The sequence below is a fragment of the Astyanax mexicanus genome, chromosome 10, assembly GCF_023375975.1.
Source record: "Astyanax mexicanus isolate ESR-SI-001 chromosome 10, AstMex3_surface, whole genome shotgun sequence".
Taxonomy (NCBI): domain Eukaryota; kingdom Metazoa; phylum Chordata; class Actinopteri; order Characiformes; family Acestrorhamphidae; genus Astyanax; species Astyanax mexicanus.
In genome coordinates, this window is record NC_064417.1 from 45,363,273 (window position 1) to 45,381,025 (window position 17,753).

The window sequence follows — 17,753 nt, forward strand, 5'->3', positions numbered from 1 at the left end:
TATAAACTAAAGACAACATTTCTCCCAAATTCTAAATAAAAACATTGTCATTTAGAGCATTCATTTGCAGAAAATCTGAAATGGCTGAAATAACAAAGATGCAGAGCTTTCAGACCTCAAATAAAGTAAAGAAAAGAAAGAAAAGACTTCAGAAATCAATAACTGGTGGAATAACCCTGTTTTTAGTAAGTTTTTATGCATCTTGGCATGTTCTCCGCCACCAGTCTTACACACTGCTTTTGGATAACTTTGTGCTACACCTGGTGCAAAAATTCAAGCAGTTCAGTTTGGTTTGATGGCTTGTGATCATCCATCTTCCTCTTGATTATATTCCAGAGTTTTTCAATTTGGTAAAATCAAAGAAACTCATCATTTAATTGTTTTTTTTTCAGAGCTGTATATGCTCACATCAGGAACAATAGTACAGTTATAGTGTTATCCATGTTTCCATGAAAATGTGCCTGTAGCAAGAGGAGAAACTTCACTGTATAGTCTTTACTTACGGAATACATCATGCATGCCTTTGTGCTTACCAAATCCCTAGATACACACTAAGCTGAAAGATCTGTCAGTGTGATGAATGACAAAGCTGTTCTGTGAAAAACGTTCTGAATGATTCTTGTTGAAGGCAAATCTATCACTTCTGTCTGTTCTCAGATTATGTAGAAGCTTCTTCAGGAGTTTTTGGCAAACCCCCTACTAACAGAGCTGCTTCAGTGAGGACCAGGCTCCAGAGTCTTCCTCCCAGAGCTTCATCAGCAGGTAAACACACATGTGCTGCATATGTATTTCTCTGCATGTAGAAATATGGGTCAAGATTCATATAATATACATGTAGCTTCATTTACAGCAACTTTTCATGTGTCACAAGGGGTTATTCACCTTTTATTAACCTTCATTTGAGCTAGTATCGGCAGGGTTTGCACAGTCATGGATATAGAATAGAGAATTGCCTTTATTGTCACATAGTCAACCAGCGAAATTAGCCATCAACCCATCCATACAGGATAGGAAGACAGGGTAAGCCGCAGCGTGTGCACGCGCCGCCATGAAACAACTGGAAAAATAAAAATACCCAGAAGGAAGTTTGTTCTACAAATCTTTTTCAGTTTATGAATGGAGAAAATCTTACATTTTGAGCTAAAAATACTCAGAGTAACTCATCTCAGAGTTAATTAGTAATTTAGCCCTACACGATGGAGCTCTCAGGATCTTACACACATTTTATTATTAAAGATTATGTGTCAGCATTCATTTTAGGCCTTTTATAATCTATTTTAATTATAGTTTGTTATTTTTTGGTTTTATTGTCCATGTCTGCACTGATGCTTTAAAAATTGTATGTTCATATAAATTTGCCTTGAAGGCATAGAAAAATTTAGTGGTTAAAACATGTATGAACCTTGTATTGATGTGGTTATTTCCTCAGTAAATACTGCAAAGTCTCACTTCAAAACTGTGCTTTTCTGTTTTTGAACAGGATGCAGAAACACATCTTTGACATCTCAAGCATCTGTGAGGTCTTCTCCCAATGTTCTCAAAACCTCTGCTCCACCACGACATGTTCGACTTGCTGGGGCTTCGTCAGGTAATGGAACTCACTCCTAAACATGAACACTAATATTAACATTTAATTTTTCTACAAAAATATTTCACACGAACTCCATGTAACATGTTAAAACTGTTGGTCGAAGAGTAATCAGTCATTTTTTTCTGTAGTAATCCTGGCTTGAGAGAAAAATAAAATAAAATTCTGCTGCATCCGTAACTCTTATCTTTGGCTGGTGTTACACTAAACAGATTTTAGCCCAATTACAACCCAATTTCCGGTTGTGGTGAGTCTGTGCTAGTTGGCTCTTGTCTGCAGACTCTGGTGCAGTCGGAGCTGGCAGTTGGAATAAACGTCATGCAGTGTATGATAGAAAATCTCATCTGACTTTTTTTTTTAAACAGATTTTGGGTGAACTCTTAGTGTAACCTCTTCTTCAACTTGATTTACTCCATCAGAAGCCAATGGACATTGACCTTAAAAAGCAAATTGAACCTTCTTTTTCTGTTCCATAATATAACGTTAGCACTATTATAGCAGCTGGAGTCGCTACTGCTACATCATTTGTAGCTGACCACGTCTCCCAACCCATGACTTTACCAATTTTTTATTTTTTTTTTGGCTTCTGCACAAATATGCCTTAATGTCTGAATTTGAACCTCCTTGGTAACGCGAGTCAAATGCACGGTGGTACATGTGGTCAGGTATCTGGTTGTGTAGTGTATCATGTCCGGTGGTTTAGTGCGTATATTGGTTCAATATTGGTTCAGATTCTATAAAAATTGGCAGTAAACAGTGGTTTAGTGTAATATGTCCAGTCTGTTTATAATCTGCTGTGTAGTGTATCCAAGGCTTTAATTTGCCCCACTGACCACAGCAGAAGCAAATCATTAGGCCCTGATTACTCAATGAAAAAAAAGTTATGCATTTAACCTTGTTAAAATGCTAAATATCATGTTTCCATCCAATACAGCTATGCAGAAAACTAAAAGCAGTGTCCACCTATTGAGAGCTAAATTTTGTGCTAACTTAACAGCTTTCAGCAAACCTGTGCACTTTCAAAGTTCTCATTGCCTCCTTTAAAATGCCAGGGCCCTCTGAATTCTACCAATTAAAGTATGGAGATACTTCAGAGTTTGCTAAATATGATAGAGAAGAAATAGTGATTTCTTTGCATGGGCAATGCTATGTTCCAATCTCTAGCATTGTAACACTCAAAGTTAGGTCTGCACGATATATCGTTTAAGCATCATCATCGCGATGTGCGCATGCGCAATAGTCATATCACAGGACGTGTGATGTCACTTAAGGCAATTAAATCAAAACATCATTGTGCAACGTTTTGATTCTTCACACAAGAAGTAGATATTGGAGAGGATCATTGGCGTCTCTCTCCCCTCCATCACGGACATCTACACGACCCGCAGCATCCGCAAAGCAACCAGCATTGTGAATGACCCCACTCATCCCTCACACGAACTGTTCTCCCTCCTGCCTTCGGGAAGAAGGTACCGCAGCATCCGGTCCAGCACGACCAGATTCTGCAACAGCTTCTACCCCCAAGCCATCAGACTCCTCAACTGCAGAGACTGAACTGATGGTTTTTCTGTACATGCACACACACTCTTACCCCACTTACCCCAGAAAATGGAAAGCACTAAAAACCCTACTACCTCACTGGACTCTATTGCACACTGTGTAATAGAGGTAATTACTACCTCACTGGTCTTTTTTGCACACTTTTTGCACACTGCATAATTTGCACACTGTCTTGTTATTTATTATTCTTTGTCTGTATTGTGTGTGTTGTATTGTCTGTCTGCACTTTTGTACTGTTGCACTATTGTTCTGTATACACTGTGTTTATGTGCACCATGGTCCCTGGAGGAACGTTGTTTCGTTTCACTGTGTACTCTGTATATAGCTGAAATGACAATAAAAACCACTTTCACTTTGACTTTGACTTAGATACACAGCGCTGTCTCTGTGTCTGTGTGAGTAACAGGCTGCTGCTGCCTGAGAAGTTTGAGGGGGAGGCGCAGGAGTAAACACGAGGTAACTGCATGGCCTCCTTCCACATGTTTGGGCACGTGCTTGTAAACGCATGTGTTGAAAGCTGTGCACCTCAGTCCAGCACAGTTTTGCGGAGCAGATATTTCCAGTTACAGCTGAATTCATGCTTTTAATTTACCTTTTAAAAAACCATTTAAATACCTGATTAAAGGGCAGATTTTTGTTGTTTTGCTCGGGTTTTGAGAGCTCGGCGCTGACTCAGCTCTTGATCGGTCTGGATGTGAGACAGCGTGTGGGTGGGGCCGGGGCGCCTCCATTGGTTAATATTGCGATATATATCATCGAAAAAAGAACATTTGCAATGTTAGTTTTCCAGTATCATGCAGCCCTACTTCAAGTCTATTTCACACTGAATTTCTTCTTTAACACTGTAAAACATGTTCATAATGCAAACGACTCGAGTGACTGTGTGAAATACCTTTACTGTTATATCACCTCAGTCCCCACAGCTGTTACTCTTTGTTCGAGCTTCACCAGAGTGAGCAGAGAATATGTTTTATGCGAGAAACAGTGTGTAATAAATCTCTGTTTGTGGTTTGCCATATGAATGTGGTGGCAGTTGGTTTGCTGTATGTGGGCTGTGCTGAATTGCAGTCTCAGCAGTGCAGGGACAGAGCGCTGCTGCCAAGCCAGTATGACACAGCTGAGACGAGGAAAGCAGCCACAGCCAGTATCACTGCACAGTCTGCTGCCAAGACCACTGCACTGTGTGCACTCTCATATAGCACTCTCTGGTGCTGTGATTGAAATGTGGGCAGTTATAATGGCATGCTTACAGATAAATATACCTACTCGTTTGTGTTTTTTTTTCTCCAATGTTTTATTGCCCCAAAGCACTTTATTATGATCACTTGTACACTTACTCATTCAGAAACCAGTATATTGGTAGCAGTGCACTAGATAAAATCATATTTTTAGAAAAAAAAATGGAATATGTATGGATCAGCAGCTTCAGGTAATATTCAGATCATCCTTCAGAGTTAGGAGGAGGGTGTAATTTGTCAGTTATGAGCTGATGAGTTGAGGGTTGCATGATTAATTGTTGATACCATACTGGTTTGAGTATAGCGCCCCTAGCCTGTAGGTGCTGAACTGCAGTCAAAACCCACCTAAATGCCCCAAAAAAACTTTGCATGTAACGAGTAGGTTTGGTAATTTGTTAATTTGTAGGTTAATTTAGTATATTAGTTACTGAGTTGGAATAAAGAAATGATAAACAGTTTGAGTCATGTCAAGGATTTTGATTCACTGATCAGATCATTTTTGGGAGTTTTTTAAAAGTAAGACAAATTTAACTCTAGATGTCTGTAGAGAACATCAGCTTAATTTTAGTACCTGTTCTGTATATGTGATCTATAATAGCTTAACAAAGCAACTATAGCCTTTTAACCATTTTAGACCTGAATTATCTCTAGTGATAAGGGGGGGTGTAAGATTTATTATTATTATTTTTTTTTTTTGCTTCTGGAATGCACAGAAAAGAAAACTCTAATATTCCACTATAAAATCTAAATAGCAAATTAATCAAATTAACTAAAATATATGTATTTTTCTATTGCATTGGAAGCTGGTGAGTAATATTAATATTATTTATTTCATAAATCACCCCTAAACAGTAAAAACATGATTTCTAAATCAGATTAAATTAGTAAACATTTGCTGTTATATTTGCTATTGTCCAGTGCAGTGGGTGGGGCCAAGTTTCTGTTTTATTGGTTTATAAACTTGTTCATTGGTTGATTCATTGTCTATTCTGATGGACAACAGCTCTTAAATGGTGTTATGTGCAACAAAACATTTAAAAATAAAGAAAATACATGATGTCGATTGCAATAGATGCAGGGTCTAAAAGGCTTAAAGCCAACATTTTGTTTATTCATAGTTAAGGGAATAAATAGTTTTTACTCATTTACTGCAGTCCACACTGTGTGTATGGAGTTACAGTTATTGAAGCATTGTTCATTGCTTTAATGGCTAAAATACTGTTCACTGTTATATATGTGAACAAACATACAAATAAACAAAATAGACAATGTGTCAATTATCAAATATAATTAATGTAATGTCTGTTTATTGTACGATAAGTCGATAATGTAATTATTCTGCCTGTTCATAAAGATGTGGCACAATCTTCTCACTTAAGACTTAAGTCTGCTTTCATAAACATGACAATGAGTTCATTGTTCTTCAGTAGTCTTCCCAGTCACCAGATCTCATTAGTGGCATGAAAGTGTTCCTGAACACCACAGTCCTTTAGATATGAATATTACATTTGTAGCTTTGTGGATTTAGGCTAAAGGGGGTTGTATTACTTACTGCTAAATTTTCTTTGGGATAAATAAAGTATCTCTCTCCATCTACTTTCAGCAGTTGAGTGTCCCACTGGCAGGTTCTGTTTTGCGGTGTGTTAAAATGAGCTATGCTTGTTGTACTGAAGGTTCATAAAATAAAATATAAGTGTGGCTTCCTAAAAGCGTTCCTCTCGATAAAACTCTCACAGTGGCACTTTACTTGTCCCTGAAGTTCTCCTCTTTCTGTTTGCCTGTAATACTTTGTGTTTACTTTTTGTTTTGTTTTAATAGAATGCACTTCTGTGCTTGCATTCCGATCTTTACATATCCTCTGGAATTTTTGTGAAATTACACACTTTGCAGAGCCAAGGTTTGATTTTAGATGCTTGTTTTGGAAAGATGGTCTTTAGGAATTGGAGCAACTGACCACATATTCTCCATATAAACAGTATATTGCCAAAGATGTGGCTTTACGGCCCCACTGGGGGTGCAGGCTTTGTTTTTTTTTTGTTTTTTTTAGGTCCAAAGTCTGACTGTAGTTAGATCAGTAATGGTGGTTTAGACATGTTGTTTCACTGCATTAGATGGTTTCTTAATGCAGTATATTTCAAAATCTGGGACAATAGAACAATTCTGTTGATGGATTAAACAAATCATACAGGGCATACAGGGTGTCCTGTTACCAAGATGGTTGTTCGAACTTCCATTAGATATCTGAAAAGTATTCAGTGCGGAGCCCAAAGGTTCCAGTTTTATTACCCCATTATCACAAAGACAAGTTTTTGAACGATATGTGTCCGCTAGCACTTTAGACTTTTAGATGCATTCTATGTATTTTAATGTAGAGAGCCGCCACATGCCACGGTGCATGATGGGTTGTGTTGAACGCAATCTCGCCATATAGCAAAAAAAGTTAAAATTCATGCAAATGTGTACGCAGGCTGTGCTGGGTATAGCCAATTGGGAAAGAGTTGGCTGCTATGTCACACGTATATGAGTGCCATACGCAGAGCAGGCCCCTTTCTAACAAGGAAAAAAAAGCTGTAAATGGCAGAGTCTGCAAGTACCAAACTACATATCAGGTTAATCAGATTTATTAAAAATGAAAAGTCTAAATTGACTGTTTTGTTGCTTAACTGGAATAAAAAAAAAAATTGTCACTGACATGTCTGTACAGCGAGCTGAGATCCAGTACTCAGCTTAACTTTATTTATAAAGCCCTTTAAAAACAACAGCTAAAACAAAGTTCAGTACATAGATCATTATAAAACATTAAAACAAATACTACAACAATGTAACATAAATAAAACAGGAAAAAGTAATTAAGAAAACAAAAAAAACAGCAGAAAACTACCAAAACAGGAGCATTTGGGGTTAAAAGATAAAGAATAAAAGTACAACAGAATGTGTTGTTCTTTTGTAACAAGCTCCCGTGAGTTTCAGTCACTACCTGTATTAGCTACCTGTTCAGGCAGAATGCCTCTAATTCTGTATCCAGCTTCAGTGGGGCTCTAAAGTCTTATACATGATTGACCGAAGGCCATTGTAAACATAGACATGTTCCAGGCCGGAGCAAATATATTAAAAAGTGCCAATGTGTGATGAAAACCACAGGCAGTGGTGTTCATGCTGTTTGTATCGATATTGTAGTTATATCATATTGACCAAAATTAAGAAATATATTGGTATATAAATTACCATACTGTCCAGCCTGTGAGTGTGAGTGAGTGTGGACAAGACTAGGGGTGGGCGATATGGCACTAAAATAATATCATGATATTTAATGGTATTTTTGCTATAACGATACTCTTGGCAATATGACAAAACACTGAATAAAAAAAAATATTTCAAAAATAGACTACTGCAACAAAATGAAACTTAAATGTTAATATTGCATACTATATGATATGGCACATCCCTAACTGAATTATTAAAAATAGAAGAATCAGATTTGTAACAGAAGTCAATTATCCAGAATGTCATGATAATAATAATGCACTCCAAATCTTCATATATTCAAGATTAAAGTAAAATAAATGATAGATATAATCTGTCTCTAGTAAATATATAATACGAACAGTGAATTTTTCTTTTGCAAAAAAACAGCAAAAAAATAGAACCCTGATGTGATCATTAGGGGTGGGGGGTGGGACTCGATATTTCAAGGTTTAATATTGTTCATGATATGCAAAAACGTTGGCGATACTATTGCTTACAATGCGATATGGCACACCCCTAGACAAGACGTTTTTCAATAGCAGCAAATGGAGCTTCTGCTAAAGCTTCTACATAAAAATGCGACTGAGACGATTTTTAGGGCTCTTACTAAAGCTAAGTTGATTTAAAAAAAATAAATAAAAAATCACCAACCTTCATAGAAAAACTTCTTTCATTTCTAATTTGTCATATAGGTGCGGAATTTATTGTTTACTATTAAGAAGTTCATGACCCGTTTTTTGATTTATGAATTGCTTTAAAGCTAATAGGCTCATAAATCTGCTTAGTTTTATTGTCATATAAAGCTGAGCTTTCAGACATTGTTGTTTGCGTATGCCCTCGTGTTAATAACGAGGCGAAAACATTAGGGGTGTCACGATTCTCTAAATCCTCGATTCGATTTCATTTTCGATTTGAGGGTCACGATTCGATTCGATTCTCGATTTTCTTGTTTTTTTTTCTTGTTATTATTTTATGCCTCATAAAATTTAAATAATATATTTATTATTATTATTATTATTATTATTATTATAAATATTATAAATATTATTATTATTATTTATTAAGATATATATGGTAATGCCATCTAGTGACTTTTTTTGGTAGCAACAGTGTGCACTATTAAAACAAGCAGTTTATCAGAGCTGTGTGTGGATGGCTGGTGAAACTGCTCATTACATGAAGCTGCAGTTCTTCATCCAACCACTAGCAGCAGCAGCACAAGCCCCGCTCTCTTCACTCAGTCACTACTTCAGTACAGCCCAGCCACGGGCTACAGAGCTCAGCCAGTCCGTTTTTACTGTTTCTGTAAACAAATAAAGGTTTTAACCCCACTAACCGGATAATACAGCTCACTACAGTTCATCTTTCAGCCCAAGCAGCTAACAGCAGCAGGTTAGAACAGCCGACACGGAGGCACTGCTCGGATTACATTATAAACAGGTCAGTTAGCGCGCTGCTAACCTCAGGATGTTTATAACTACGGAGTTTAGTGGACACACCACGGCCGCCAGGTAAGTCTTTTAAAGGCTACTGAAGACTATTAAAGGCTATTAGAGTGTAACCCCTGGCTCCCAGGGGTTACAAGAGGTTATTGAAAGCATTATTGGGGGGCAGAAATCAGTACAGGCTGGTTAGATAAGTGATGTGGGTATTGTCTTATAAATATTTACACATAACTTATATCTCTCCTGAAAAGCTTTTATTTTAGTCAGAAACACGCTTGTGTTTACTTTATCTGAGAGAAAGATGTTTTTTTTAATTCAATGGAAAGCAACAGGTGTAGTCAATTATAAGTTTAAGATTTTTAATCCACCTCACTGTGATCTATAGTCAGTGTTCTCAAGTCACACTGACACACGCATTTCAGCGAGTTCACACGTTCTCACCTGCGCGCACCCACCCCTCCGTTAGATACAGATACAAAACCTGCGTGCCCAACCCCCGCCCCCCCTCCCCCGTTGGACAGATAAAAACAGTGATCACACTCCCGCCGACTGCGCTCATGCAGTGGCTATCTCTATTTAAATGAATAGGATGCGCTGTGTTGGTGCCGCGCCATTTGCGTAGCGCGCTGCGCTATTTGCGTAGCGCGCGCGGGAGGGATCGTCGATCCTCTTTTTGACTTCGATACTCGAGATCGTGACCTCATTTCGATTCGATTTCGATAAAATATCGAGATCGTGACACCCCTAGAAAACATGTATAAAAGCATAATTCTGCTGGTGCAACATATACAAATGATTTATTAGATTTTTTTTTTTTTTTAAATGCTACACTGGCTGAAACCTCTTGATTGTACACAGGGATGTTGCATGCAGGCAGGGGGCCAGCATGGCTGAATCCAGCACAACACCAGACGACGAGACACCTTGCTGTGAGCTGTTGCTTTCACTCCCGCCATTTTTGTCCTCTCGCCCTCCCACCCTCGTGAGCGAGGAGGCGTGCAGGCGAGCGGGCGAGTGAGCATGTGTGTAAAGGCGAGAGAGAGGGAGCTGCGTGTCACAGCTCGAGGCGCTGCTGTTTACTCCTCCCACTATCCTCCTCCCTCCCCTCTTCCCAGCATCATCCACCTCCATAGTAGTAGCACCATGGAGAGATGCTGCTAGAGCTTTGCCTGGAAGCTTTGCTTAGCCTCTCTCTGATCAGTGGATTAAGCCTCTTTGCATCTGTCTGAGGGGGGCTGTGGTGCCGGAAACCCCCCTTGTCTGATATTTAGACGTAGCTGCTTTAGTATTTTTTTTATATATATATTTTATTTTATTGCATTTTAGCTTTTTTATCTTTATCTTTTTTTGAAATTGTCTTTAGTTTTGAGTGCATGCATTTTATTTTTTCCATGCTTCATCCATTTCAACGTCTCAGTCCTCTCCAGTGAACCGTTTCATGATGTACTGAGCCCTCGGCATGTGGCTTCCCAGCAGATCTTCAGATCTGAATGCTTTTCTTTTTGTTTTGCGTGAAAAGCCTTGTTAGTTACGCCTCTTTTTGGACCGGCACGATGCTGTTCTCTCCCAAATTCTCCCTCTCCAACATCCACGTGAAGCTGACTGCTAAAGGCTTACTCCGGAGCCTCCAGCTGCTGTCTGGCTGCAAGAAGAGCACAGTGGTGTTTCGAGCAGGTTGGTTTTTACGAGGGTTTTTTAATTATGGAAAATTATGGAAAGTGTGCTTGCCATTTTTAAATATTTCTGAATATTCCATCACTATGCTAAGGCACCCTGTAGTGATTGCAAGGTGCCATCTCTTCCCTGATCTTCTCTGATGTTTTTGAGGCTATTTTTAGAGTGTGCATGTTTACTCTCGCTGCCAGAAAGAGAGCGAGCGAGAGAGAGAGAGTATCTGAGGATCTGATGTTTGCTGCTGGTGTGCATGCCCATAAGGTGCCTGTTTACTCTCCTAAAATAGCCAGGAGGAAGCTCTTCTGGACCAAAGGAATGTTTTTCTCAGGTGTTAATTGGTGTCAATCTATAATTTTGACAGCAAATATCCCGATCAGATTAGTTCATTTTTTTTTCTGTGTGTGCCTGTAGATCTAGGATCTAAAAATCCAGTTTTGCCAATGGAAGCAACAGCTTAAAGAAGGGTTATTATTTTGGGCTGTAGTCACTGGGTTAAGTGTAAGTACGCATTCTTTCCCTGGGAAAAATTCCCATAGGAACACAAAAAAGGGCTAATCTAAGATAGTCAATCTAAGAGAGTCATTCTTCTCCTTTTATAGAGAATGGCCAAGTAAGGGCTCCCTGAGAGAGACTGTAATTATTGCTCTGAGATGGGCTATATTTAAAGTGATTTATGTAAAGGTTCAGGGTCTGATTTCACTTGTTGAAATATCTCCCTCAAATAAAGCTATATTGATAGGACTCCTGCCTGCCCTGACTTTCACAGCAGTGGTAATCCTGACCTCTGGATGCTATATGACCCAGTTTAGTCACTGTATATCAACAAATCTGGGTCTTAGAGTTTGTAAATGAAAGATTTACACAAAATTATAGGAAGGCTGCATTGTAATTTCATCACTGCTTCACTAATTAGATAATGTCTATTGTCTGGTGTTTTACATAGTTGGCTTTAATCATTTCATGCTCAGCCAATACCAGATGTTCTCAGGATTATTATGTTCCAGTGTACAAATGCCTTAGTTTATAAATCAAGTCTTAGCTTCAATATGCGGAATAAAGGTACTGTACAGATATTCCTGTCATGATCATGATAATTTGATTATATTTTATTGGGCAATATAATATTGCAGTTATCCTATAATTAACTGCAATATTAACAATATTATTGTCATTTTAAGGCCGTTTTATGCCACTGATATAGTGATTTTATCATAGCACAATAGTGATCACACCCTTTTAAGAATACTGTGATTTTAATTTATACACATTTTCCCCATATTTTAACAAACACAGAGTAAGCAAAATTATTCAAACCTTCTTTAGTATATTGTGTGACAAGCCGAAAAAACATAATTATCATTTTCAGCCTATGTACAGGTACATTTTTCTTCACCAGAGTACAAACAGTTCCCTACATGTCCCAGCAGTTCCAGTGTTTCCATTTTCACAACAGGGAAAACTTGCAATTGACCATAGTACACAAGTTTCTTAACTATAGGTACTGAACACGCACCCTTGAGGGTCCCTCCCCAGTGTCAGTTTTGTACTGTTTCACTTCTATGTAATATAGGGTAGTTTATAGATCATATAATAAGCATTATTCATTGTCTATCATACATTCAGTGAAGTTTGTACTTGTTGCAGTGTCTCTTTTTCCCTTTTTCTTTTATTTAAAGGACAAATGGCTCAACAAGTGTGTTGAATTAACCCAGGCAGGCCACACAGACTGGTAGAGCTGTCCCCTAGTGGCACAAGAGAATGATGAATGCTCATTATGTCATTTCTTTCTGACTTCTCTGGCTCTTTAACATACTAGAAATGCAATGTTGTGCATAATCTGGGTGTTTTTAGTTTGATTTTGTTCCCACTAAAATATTATTTGGGGTAAAAGTTTAAATGTTGCGTTTGTGAGCACACTTTGTTTGTTTTCTATTAATTAAAATAATAAGATCAGTGTCAAACTAGCACAATCTAGGTCAGTTTCACACCCCAGCCCTGGCTACAACTATAAATCAAACCATTTTGATTTTCACAAATCACTGCTGAGTTCACGGGTCATATAGGTGATTGAAGTACTTAAAAATGCTTGAATTATAATGTTAAGTGTTTCACAGGTCTAAAAAGTGCTGGAATTTTGGATAAAGTTTTTAAAAAATGCTTGAAAACAAGCTATTTGACTAAATACTCCACTTAAAAGATGGAGAAAAATAATCAGTAGACTAAAATTAAAACTGCTCCACCTCGCTCGCACCTCTACGTATGATAATGTGGGAAATCTTTTGGTGAACTGAGATCACTGTGAGATTTCTTTAACTCTTGTTAGATTTTTGGTTTTATTGGTTGTTACTGTGTTGGCCTTTTTATTTAATGTAATTAATTTATATTAACTTAACAATTTTTTTTTACAGAAAAAAGTCTATTTGATTCAAATAATTTACTATCTTTATTAATATTTACTCTGCTTCTCAGCTGGCTGCAGATGCAGTATACAGTACTGAAGCCTGGCCCAGATTCAGAAGTTCCTCTCTGCACAGCGTGAGACTGACCTCTAGCTTTAACTACCAGTTGCTATGGCCGTCCGTCATCACTGAGGCAGAAGTGGTAGAGCAGCGTATCTGCTATTTCAGCTTTGTCTGAATAATTCAGGTGTAGGAGATGAGGGTGAATCATTTATAACAGCGTGCGGTTGACGGTTCTAGAAAGCACATTCCACTCTGCAGCGATAAATATAGACTAGATTTTGTTTACTGTATCAAAAATTCTCTGTTTGCCAATAAGTACAGAAAACTTGTATAAACACTGGCTTTTCTGTGGCAGAATAGGGTTTAACTCCTTGGCAAGGAAAGCAACAACCTGCTACACCACTGCCTACCAGTCTGTACCTGCCTTCCTACAGTAGGTAACCTGATTGAAATATCAGTTACTCTGAATGAGAGATTCAGACAAAAAAACAAGTCAACATTTTGGACAACATTTGAGTATCTTCACATTAATGAGGTCGTGGTTTATTTTGTGGTTTTATTTCTAATGATGTAATAGTATTAGCTGATTTGTATGTTTCTTTTCTATGCTTACTTTACACAGCATGTTTGATTGGATGCATGGTATCTGCTAAGCAACTGATTCAGTTGAAATTTTCTCCAATAGGAATGATTGGGGTGAAAAGGTTTCGGCATCCTTTTTATACTAGTAACACCCAACCAACCACATTATGGTAGTGCCGTCCGTATTATTTTGTGTCTAAACTAAAAGCAGAAGCATTTCTGAGTGGAAAAGGGATACAATGTTGTGTTTAATGGTACCAGTGTGCTGGAAAGTTCATCCCTGCTAAGCCTAATATATTCATTCTAAAAACTGGGATGTCTGGTCGCTTTTTGTGGGAGTTCTTCTTCCGGCCATGGCACACGTCTTTACGTATTCACGTCACACGTACAGCCTCATAACTAAACATAACCTGGAATCAGATTCTTCCGCTCTGAAAGGAGACCGCATCACACCCGCCCAGTGTAAAATGATTCCTCCGCATGCCCTGTGCAATTACCCATTCTCACCAGAGAGGGACCTAAATCCCCCAAATCCCCTCAAATCTTACAGACATCAGCTTTAACATCCACCTGAGCTAACATGGCACTGCTTGGGATACCATAGCAACCTGTGGGAGCTTATTTATTGAATTACAGAATATTTGCCAGAAACTCCACTATAATTACCTTGAGCAGAGAGGCAATAATCTTTTGAAGCATCAGATCAACATTGACTCTTAAAATACTTCAAATAGTTAAAAAAGGAGAATATTTTTGAACAGACTCTGGTATTGTTTGACTGATTTATGCCTTATTTTAAAGATTTAAAGTATTTCTTTATATTAATTCCTGTAGGTAGATTCAGTGTTTGTCAGAAATAGTGTGGGAGTTAATACTTACGTTAGAGCTTTAGAATAGGTGTGGGTGATACAGTACATAATGTCATATTTATTATTTTGTTCTGACACCTGATGAGTTTGAATGGCCATAATAAACCAGTGATGGAACATTTTTATTAATATCAAAAAATATATATATGTTTGTTCAAATTACCAACACAAGTGATTCAGTTTTTAATTTTCTGCTACCACATTTCTGTAAAACTGCTTTGCCTTATGAATATTTTTTTATGAAAATAATATGAATTATTAGATGATTTGATCTTACAACATTAGAATGACATCTCTGTACCTCAAAACACTTAATATACATGCAAGTTGTATGTGTGTTTGAGTAAATAGCAGTAAACTGCTGTGATGTGCTATTAAATTATGACCAGCAGAGGGAGGCATTGAAGGCATAGATTTGTTTCATATGCAGTGGAACATTTTATGGTTTGAATTATGAAGCCTTTTCATAGTTCCTTCCTTGCTCATGACACTGCGTAAGAATAAGAAACTGCCAGCAACAGCTAAAGGCTGCTGTAACACAGCTTCTGGAATGCATTTTTAAAATATTCATATTTTCCTTTTTGATCAGCACTGCACTCAGATGTGTTCTAATACTGCCATGTGGTCACTTATAACAGGCTGTGTTTCATCAAGAATATTAAAATGTTATGCAAGTGGCCCAGCAGTGTGTCCAAGTGGACAGCTGGTTAAATGAAAAGCTGCTGAGATTATGATGGTTGTCGGTAAAATTCTGACCCACTCTAGAATTTTGAGATCATGTTTTTGCAAAAGGACACTGCAAACCCAGAGTACAGTATGTGGTAAAAACGTTTATATTTGTTTTGTGGGCAAGTACTGAACAGAGCTGAACAGACGTGGAAGGGCTTTAAGTGTTTACTTTTAGAAAGTTGGGCGTGCAGGTGGGGGAGGTGTGACTGCACTGCTGTTTGCTCCAATAATCAGTCTGCACAATAACTGCACTGGTAACAGAGCTACAAATATATATATATATATATATATATATATATATATATATATATATATATATATATATATATATATATATATATATATATATATATATATATATTATTTTTTTTTTGTTGTTTGTTTGTTTATGAACATGCATTTATGCATTCTTTTCCTAAGAGAAACATGAGGACTTTTAGTAGTTTTCATAAGCATTGAAGTGTGTGCTTGTGTAATAGTCACACAACATTTTCACAAAAGGCAAATTTATTCAATTTTTTTTTTTTTTTTGCTATTTGATTCAACAGGACAATTAGCACTGTTCTCATATTCTAAGATTATATCTACCCATTGTCATTTATTTTACTTTTACCTTCAAAACACAAAGGGCATTATTAGTGTCATTGTGACATGTTGAATTTAATTTTATAAATACCTGTATTTGTTAATATCACAATATACAGCTCTGAAAAAAATAATAAGAGACCGCTTGAAAATTGAGTTTCTTTGATTTTACCAAATTGAAAACCTCTGAAATATAATCAAGAGGAAGATGGATGATCACAAGCCATCAAACCAAGCTGAACTGCTTGAATTTTTGCACCAGAAGTAAAGGCATAAAGTTATCCAAAAGCAGTGTGTAAAACTGGTGGAGGAGAACATGGCAAGATGCATGAAAACTGTGATTAAAAACCAGGGTTGTTCCACCAAATATTGATTTTTGAACTCTTGAATCTTTGCATTATTTAACTATGTATATATATATATATATATATATATATATATATATATATATATATATATATATATATATATATATATATATATATATATATATATATATATATATATATATATACGTATATATAGAGTTTATTCCCATTTTTTTAGATTGTGTTACATTATGAGGCTGAAATGGAACATACAGCACATCACCATAAAAGATTTAAAATATATCCAAACAAACAAATTTTTAGCTAGTTATTTGTTCACTGACACTGAAGCCAGTTCATGGTAAGATGTGGAACTGGAATCTGGATCACTGTGTCTCATGTCGAGGCTAAGGCAGGTCCAACACAAACTGCTGACTGGAATCTGCATCGGCAAGTTTATTAACCTTGTTTTCCTGATATCAAACATAATAATTACAGTCCCTTCGCTGATATGTATTGCAGCTCTATTTTTAATTAAATGCTTTTGGTAAAATGAAGCTTTCACACAGGCATGGTGTCACCCTATTTGCATTTATGGTGATTTTACTAACCTCATGCTGCTTCATGAATTTTTAATGGCATTAATTTTGCAATGATCATTTGATACAAGGCTTGGGAAACCCAATAGCCTCAAGGCTGTCATTTAGCATAATTCAGATGTTTGTATGTCATTGCTCTCAGTACTTCTGCACTTTTGCATCATTTTAAGCTTTTTTGTTATATTTTGTTATTTATATATAATTTTTCTTCATATACTTTTGCACCCTTTAAATAGAATCTAATGAAGTTGTATTATTCTACGGTCCAAAATCCATTTACAAACTGTATAGCTATAGCTATGAATATCTGACTCAGTAAAGGGGGGGGGGGGGGGGGGGGGGTCTCTCTCCCTCCTCCATCCTCCCTCATTAAAAGTGGCATTTGAGAAATGCCCTTTGCAGCCGGTCCTCATAGAGCTGTTATGTAATAGCTCATACAAAACAGCTAGCCTTCATCCAGGCAGTGGTGTACAGTGTCAAACAAAATAAAACAAAAACAAAATAATATATGTAAATATATATATGCATAGGCCACCATTTTTTACTTTTTAACATGTAACAGTTCTTTATATTGTGACAATTTGTTTCATAAATAGACCAATAAAAATGCTCTAGAATGGCCTAGAATAAAATATTTTTACATTTGCTTCCATTAAACGTTAAGGGGTGTTTTAAGGAAATATATAATCAAGAGGAAGATGGATGATCACAAGCCATCAAACCAAACTGAACTGCTTGACTTTTTGCACCAGGAGTGGCATAAAGTTATCCAAAAGCAGTGTGTAATACTGGTGGAGGAGAACATGCCAAAACGCATCAAAACTGGTGATTAAAAACCAGTATTATTTTATCAAATATTGATTTCTGA

At 37.0% G+C, this 17,753-nt stretch overlaps 1 protein-coding gene across 5 annotated transcripts in view; it reads left to right on the forward strand.

Annotated features, from left to right (window-relative positions):
- Positions 1 to 17,753, forward strand: part of mtus1a (microtubule associated tumor suppressor 1a) — a 57,986-nt gene that overhangs the window by 16,632 nt on the left and 23,601 nt on the right. For 3 of the 5 annotated variants that reach the window (XM_049483841.1, XM_049483842.1, XM_049483843.1), the window contains 2 exons: positions 658 to 762; positions 1,481 to 1,588. In XM_049483841.1, coding sequence (XP_049339798.1) covers positions 658 to 762; positions 1,481 to 1,588 — 213 coding nt within the window. Of the gene's footprint in view, positions 1 to 657; positions 763 to 1,480; positions 1,589 to 10,599; positions 10,752 to 17,753 lie in introns of those variants that run through there. The other 2 variants (XM_015608216.3, XM_015608217.3) reach the window with 2 other exon arrangements.